The sequence below is a fragment of the Hydractinia symbiolongicarpus genome, chromosome 13 (assembly GCF_029227915.1).
Source record: "Hydractinia symbiolongicarpus strain clone_291-10 chromosome 13, HSymV2.1, whole genome shotgun sequence".
NCBI classification, from domain to species: Eukaryota; Metazoa; Cnidaria; class Hydrozoa; order Anthoathecata; family Hydractiniidae; genus Hydractinia; species Hydractinia symbiolongicarpus.
The window spans coordinates 8,721,982-8,729,667 of NC_079887.1; the positions used below are offsets into that span (position 1 = coordinate 8,721,982).

At 32.0% G+C, this 7,686-nt stretch overlaps 1 protein-coding gene across 1 annotated transcript; it reads right to left on the reverse strand.

Annotated features, from left to right (window-relative positions):
* Positions 1-923: 923 nt before the first annotated feature.
* Positions 924-7,686, reverse strand: LOC130623765 (sialate O-acetylesterase-like). Its single transcript, XM_057439281.1, has 7 exons — positions 6,936-7,686; positions 6,602-6,777; positions 5,827-5,971; positions 4,164-4,323; positions 3,403-3,619; positions 2,868-3,236; positions 924-2,294 (listed from the first exon to the last, which is right to left on the reverse strand). Exons 1-7 carry the CDS (start codon positions 7,159-7,161, stop codon positions 2,064-2,066), a joined length of 1,524 nt encoding a protein of 507 aa, XP_057295264.1. The 5' UTR covers positions 7,162-7,686; the 3' UTR covers positions 924-2,063.

Genomic DNA, 7,686 nt, shown 5'->3' on the forward strand with positions numbered 1-7,686 from the left:
TCTATTCGGTCCGGGGTATCTCAAACATATTATGTCCAAGATGAATCAGACTAAGCACACTTATAGTACGTCATGAAAAAAACAATATGGCAGCAATAAATTTTTGCTTATGTCAGCACATCTTCGGAAGCGTGAAATTTGTCTAGTATTCTCCAATCTGCTAAAAATTCAACTACTTACCTTCTAGATCAAATTTTTGCATTTAGTTTAACGTTTCTGACAGCAAAATAAAAGTTGTTTAACATATTTTACGGTTACATTGTTTGCATAAATTAAGGTCAAAAATTGCCCGAAAATTTTTTTTTCTTGATTCTCGGTTGAAATAAAAAAAAATCAAATAATCGGATTAATCAAGTGACCAAAATTCTCAGATAGATTCTCCTCGACGAAATAAAGTTGTCATGTAATTTTCAAGTCCTAGGGATAATCCTAACGGAATTCATTATATTATCCCAAATCATCCCAGATTTCACAGAGCTTCTGTGCGTATCAAATATTTTTATTGCTCCTAATTGCTTTATTTATTTATTTATTAGTCTCTACCTTAAATAAAATAAAATAAAAAGTATACGTATTACGTTATTTAATCGACTTTGACAACCGCCGAAGACTGGACTTTTGATACCAAGTCGTCTAAAATTACGAAAGTAGAAAAACAGCTATTGTAAATTGATACTGTACTGTGTAATAGGTTCTACCAACTTCAACGAGACTTCAATCCGGACTTCAATCCTGTATTCTATTCGATACAAAAAGTTTTTCAAATCGTTCTGTACTGGCTTGCAGTGAAAAATAATGATTTATGCAAAATTAAAACTTCTTATTGAGTAATTAAAAGTTCCTGAGTTTGGAATATACAATTACGGAATAGAAATTGAGAAAAGGTTAATGAACAGAAGTATTACTGATGTGTCGCCTTTGAGTGCAGATCGTGGACTTAACTTGATGAAAATTTAGGAAAGCAAAATTATGCGTCCTTTGAAATTTTACCTGTTACTTGACAAAAACAGGCGATCTTAAGTCCTGGTCAAAGCTGGTTATAAACCTGTCTTAATGGAGACAATTTCTCCATGGTGTAAGATAATGTTGAGCAATTCGGATATTATTAAGAACTTTTCCAATTCATACTCGTCTATATCTGCTGAAACCTGTGGTGTTAAGATCGCAATAACGAGAAAATGACTTATTACCCTTTATATCTTATTAAAATATTCCACTACAGCTAGTTAACTCCTTGGTGGTTGACATCGTTGGCTTGACCGTCCAGTGAGTAGACTGTCATCGCTGTGAAGCCTAATTTGCGCGTTGCGCTCATTCTCACTTAACTTTCATACATCTTGGGAACAATTAACACATAAGATTATTAACAAACTTCAACTTAAGGTAAGTCTCGTTTAATGGAAAAACATTTTCACCCTATTTCAGCCAATCAAAGAAGAGTTATACGGTCTTTCCACTGTATAAAGGAAGTATCATTGTACTCGTTTCTCGGTAGAAAAGAAAAATATAGCAAAACATATAACTTATATCACTTATATTAAAAACTTATATAAAATTTGTAGGCATAGCACATAGCAAGTATACGTACATTAAATATCAACAATATCACTTCTTGTCCTTATATTTACCATATCTTTCCTATAATAATAACACATGTCGTCTACCTGTGTAAGATAGTTTAATTTAGCTATATTTTCAACCACCAACAGATTAACTTTATTTTTATACAACCATGAAAATAAGAATGTACCAAATGGGTTACCGAGTAGGTCAGACAAATATATGAGGAGTAGTATATGAAATTTGGCGAACCCAAAGATCCTTCCACGGAATATCGACCAGTCGTATCTTGTTTAAAATAAAATCCTATTTGCTATTATATGGCAATGTTGTATGATATAACGCTGACCAAAATATGTATGACAGGCAAACACGTGTATTTTTCCAGGAATAATTAAATTATATAAATGAGACAATACTTTTGAGTATCTAAAAAAGTGCGCTCACATAGAAAATTTTAATTAAAAATGCAGAAAAAGTTAATAAAATAGTCATGCCAAAAGTTAAACTTCATTTTCGAGAAATGGACCATACGCAATAAAAGGTGGACTTGGCAAATCTCTACTAGCTCCGTAAACTGCACACAACTTCAACAAGCATGGTTCCAGTTTCCATGCATATCGTACAGCAGTAATTTTGTCTAATGGTTGCTTTTTGATAGTGATGTATAAACGATCTTTTTTGTGTGATGTAATGTTAAATCCAGTCCATATTTTTGAATGGTTAAAGAAAACCTAAGAAATAGAAACAAAACAAATAAAACGTAATAGAAAATTTAATAAATTATAACCAGAAAATGCTATAAAATATATTATAACAGTCAAAAAAAACTAAAATTATCTTTTTGAGGGGTGGGCATAATTATCGAACTTATTTAGGAACAAAAAAAGTTCAACGACTACACAAACGCTCGAAAAAATATCACTAATACTAATTTGAAAAATTCTGGTATTAACAAAATTCTCCGATGGGATAGATTGTACCTACTTTTACAGAAATAGTAGCTAGTCATTTAACTTTTCAGAAATACCATATAATTATGTCAACCGCTAGTTTATTAAGATCAAAACTAATTTCTAAGTGTCGGCACCAGATCAAAATTATCCTGATACATCATAAGCCGGTTTTTCAAAAAAGTAATTGTTCATCACTTTTTCATTGTTCAGCTTTTCATTGTTCAGCTTTATAATGTAAAGATTCCCTAAAAAGTTTTTTATAAGTGTATATATCTTTATATTTTAAAAGTGTTTTAGTACAGCAGACGATCGTAATAATAAATACAGAAGTTAAAGTTGTATTGTATGTACCTCAAACCCAACATTTGTTCGAATTTCAATTCCAAATGTTCTCAGAGAATCTTTTTTGTAAATTACAGTCAGCACACACGTGTCATCACATTTTGTCGAAACCAGCACTTTTTCCATTATAGGACCTGTCCAATATGTTTCTTCATTATAAGCGATATTACGTGCACCCAAAACTAATCTATCAGCGATATCACTTTTATAGCGGGGGTGAACACCTGACAATGGAGATGCATCGTCAGGCAGGTCCATAGCGACGGCCATGAATGTTTTGAGCTGTTTTGGGTTTGGTACATACCCATACTCAGCCGTTTGTTTCCATCTTATTACTGTGTAGTTTGGATGTGGAGAATCATGAGTACAAACAGAGATCTAAAATGATTCAAATGTGTGTGGTGATGTAGGAACTTAAGAATGACTGAGTGATCGTGTACTGGATTTATTTCACTTTAACTTTTATAGCCGGATATAATATTTTACTTACGTTAAAATGCAAAAGTGGGCCACGAGTAAAAAAATAACATGTTTTGGGATATACCTGAACAAATCCAAAGGGAAACATTGGGTCTGTACTTTTCTCAGTAGATTTGTACCATTTTTCTCTCCATCCGGCAATCATAGCTGGAAAGGTGCAGTTGTATGTATCTGGATTTGGAGTATTACTTTCTCCTTGGTACCAAATCACACCAAATATGCTGGTCTTTAATAATGGATATACCATGGCGTTCCAAAGTTGTGATGCCGAATTTGGATTGCTGGTAATATAAGTTTAACAATTAAGCTTTGGGACCAAGATTAAACATTTTCAGTTGCTTGCAGGAAAATTTTGTTTCAAGATTTCTAGCTCAACATGGCTGATAAAGCAACCTTTCTAGAATTGCAGCGACTGAGACCAACTAACTTTTTTTGTCGTGTATTTGTCAAGATGTTGATTGTTATGCACCAAGAGCAACATTTTCTTTAATGCAACAAGAATTTGGTCAATGCGCATACTTTACTGTACGCAGCAATCGACCTTTATTATTTTGAACCCAATTGATGTTAATCAAGTCAGACAGCTTTAACAGTACATCCTTTTTTATTAATTAATTAAGCAAAATTGATGGTCCTATTAGGCTATGATATACACACTCTCCTGAGGCAATGTTAAGCGATCAGATATCAACTAAACTCATTTCAAAATTAGTCACAAAATAAGCTATCAGTAGACTTCTGATAGTGTAGGAATATGCCAAATAAAGCTAGACGAAAAAAAAAACAATAACAGTCTCAAATCTTTAGTGATTAGCATTAACCTACTTGCTAGACGCGTTACATCTTGCTAACATATCTGGTGACGACCAAGCTTCTATACGCGTGCCACCAAAACTAGAAGAGATTAGACCAATTGGAACATGATATTGATTAAACAATCGTCTACCATACATCCAACATAATGCTGAAAATCCTGACACTTTGCCTAGAAATAATACCAGTCCTTGTTAGAAAAAGCATTTATGGTACAATTTTTTATTTGTTTAACACTTAGAAAACGCTACTAGAGTTAAATTACGGCACAGTGCCGAGAAAATATCGGAAATACTTTTTACAGTTTTTTATATTTCCGTTTACATATTTCCCAATCCGCAATATGTATGAGTATATCACTCATACATATTGCGAGAACCTAAAAACGAAAAAATATGACGATATTTTTCGAGATCAAGAGCGATATCTTGTTATCATATAAACCCCGCGTAAATCATTTTAAATTGATATACTCGGCAGACTATTGTTCAATTTCAATAACGGTTTATGAAATTCAACAGCTAAAAAAAATTATGGAAAGATAACATATGTGGTCATGTCTTTTCATTCATAATAGTTTTTTTTTAATTTATGATAAATTATGCGCGCAATGGTAATTGATTCAAAAGAAAAACAAAACTTGTTTATGTCAAGCCTGAATGAAATTAAATGAAAATAAATTTTAATGTATCATATTCATGTTAATTTAATACAAATCAGTTGAAGTGAAAGCTGTGAAAACGAAAACAATAACAACATACGGTATTATAAAAAGAGAGGCATTTATATTCTACATACTTTATTGTCTTTAATAAAAAAAAGATTGGCAGGAAATTTTGAATTTTTTTAATAAAATAACAAAAAATTGAGTGAACAATCCTATTTTATTTTAGAAAAAAACAATAACACAGGATTTTAGAATAATTGGACTGTAAATATTTATGATTGATTGTTAGTTTGTTTCGTAAAAATAATTTATGTTTTTTTTCAAGAAAACAATAACCTTTACTCAGTAAGTTATTAACCAATTAGGAAAACAGTATCGGCTTTTTCCATGCTATTTCAGCCAATCAGAGAAAAAATATCAGCTATTTGCACGTTATTTCAGCCAATTATAGGAACAATACCACTTTTTGAACTGTAGAAATAAAGCATGGTAAAGTTTGCTCTTGTTTCTTGGTAGAAAATAAAAATATAGCATATATTTTGTGCAGATTATCCAATCACAGTGCAAGAGAAAATTTAACGACATGATAATGGTTTATAAAGTTTTTAAGATTTTTTCGCTCTTAGGTTATAAAAGTTACAAAAGATCATAAAAATAGTTTCTACAATCTGAGTCAAAATGTTAAAACAAGACAGCAAACTTTTAAATTTGTCACCACAAGTGATTGCATATGCTATTTCTATATCAGATTCACGCATTTCCAGAGTGGATATAAGACTTAGATTTTGGTTATTTTTAAAATGGACTAATTGTTGCTGCCAGCATGGCAGTTTTCTACAATCTAAAAAGCAGATTATTTCGTAGTGTCTGCGTACTGGAGAATGCGACTATTTTTGAACGCTGTCGGAGCATTCACCGCGTGAAAATTTTCTCCATATTCGAAATGTGATGAGAAAACTGCATTTGTCTCACCATAATAATAGAGCATTTTTGCACGAATCTACTTACTTGATGTTGGTATGCTCCATTGAAGATGAATACTTTTCTTTTTTAACTCGTGTATTGTTACATTTGAAAAGTAATTGGCCACTGTAAATAATCGAATATTCGGATAGCTAAGCGCAAGATCCATTTCCTTCTCTGCTTTCATTGACTAAATATAAAAAAAGTAAGTTGAACTGAAAGCCTCTAATGAACTTTTTAATAGTTTAAGTTTCCGTTGGTATTTTTTCCTTTTTTGTCAAGTCTGTGTACGTGTATGTGGAATTTAAAGGTAATAATGGAATTTTTTTTTTTGACTACGTTAATTCCTCAGATTACTCTAAAATATTAGGGACGGTTTTATAACTTTATAGATACTCATTCTCTGTTGACAAAAAAAAAGGTTTTAACGATATAAGGATCACCACATGAACATGGCAGTTATGGTTTGTTAAATTCTTTGTTAACCTGGTGACATCATAAAGACAGTCATCTGATGCTCTGATTTTATTTACATATTTGCAAAAATATTAGACAAAATCGTTGTTCTTATGTTCTATTTACACTTCCTGATACTGTTATTTTAAGTAAAAGTTATAATATTATTTTAGAGGCTACCAACTATAAATAACTGTTCCTTTTTAATATCTTAACATTAGCGTACTGAAGCCCATTTGAGTTGATTTTAACTTTACATTTTTACTCAAAAACAGTGAATGTTACATGCGTCTGTAGAAAAACCAAGGGCACTGCGTACTTTAACAAAAAATCTCATCAGATGAAAGACAAAATATAGTCTTACGCTTGACGTAAAAAATGCCATGTTACTTTGACCACTGCAAAACCATACATCACCAAACAAAATATCACGCAGACGAATGGTTTCACCGCCAACATTTGATTTACAAATAATATCATACGGTCCTCCGGCTTTGTGAGGTTCCAGCGCTATTTTCCATACGATAAAACCACGTGAATCTAAAGTACGAACGTAACATACAGGAAAGCGAGGTACAAGATAGTAATATGTATAAACATGGATATACGATAACAGTATATGTTTGTATATCTATGGTACAAATGATTTTACAAACTTTGAAAGAACGCTAATATTGTTAATGCAAATAACTACTAACCTTTGAATGTTTTAGTGTGATAAGTTTGTCTTTCGCTTGTCTTCGTATGCTTTACTGAAACGCTTATGGTAGTATAAGTATCACTGTATCCCCACAAAAATGCGCGCTGTGGCGACCTTTGTAGCACCATGTGATCTGCATAGTGATTGGCAAAGCGAAATGTTGCATAATTATCACACAGAACGCTCGAGATCATTAATAAAACGGTAACACTTATTTGAAACATCTCCTGCGACAACTTTTACCATGGAAATTACTTTTTGTCTGTCTTCACCAAATCTTAATGAAAAGTTTTCCTTTGATGAAAGTGTAACTGTGCATGTTTATATTTTAAACTACACGTTGTTATTCTTAATATTTTGTAACTGGAGATCTTTATGTCGCTGACAGAACATGTTGTCATTTATAGATAAATCTAAGTAATCATCCGCATTAGTTTTACAAGGGTGATGAATAGAATGGGAAATGAACATACCACTTGCTGAGTGTTTGCTTTAGCTTTTGCGCTATAGATCCTATGTCTTCTTGTAATAATAGCTAATGTACATTTTTAATCACGAAGGCGCACCTTAATGACGTATTACAATGGATATGAAAAAAGATAACGTGTTAAATTACAAATAGTAGATTGTTAAGTATTGGTTAACCTTTGTACGCCAGGGGATTCATAGGAGACGACACAAGTCTTATCATTGACAATCTGATACTTTTTAATAATAGGCCTAAGACTTAACAAAAAGCATAATGAAGA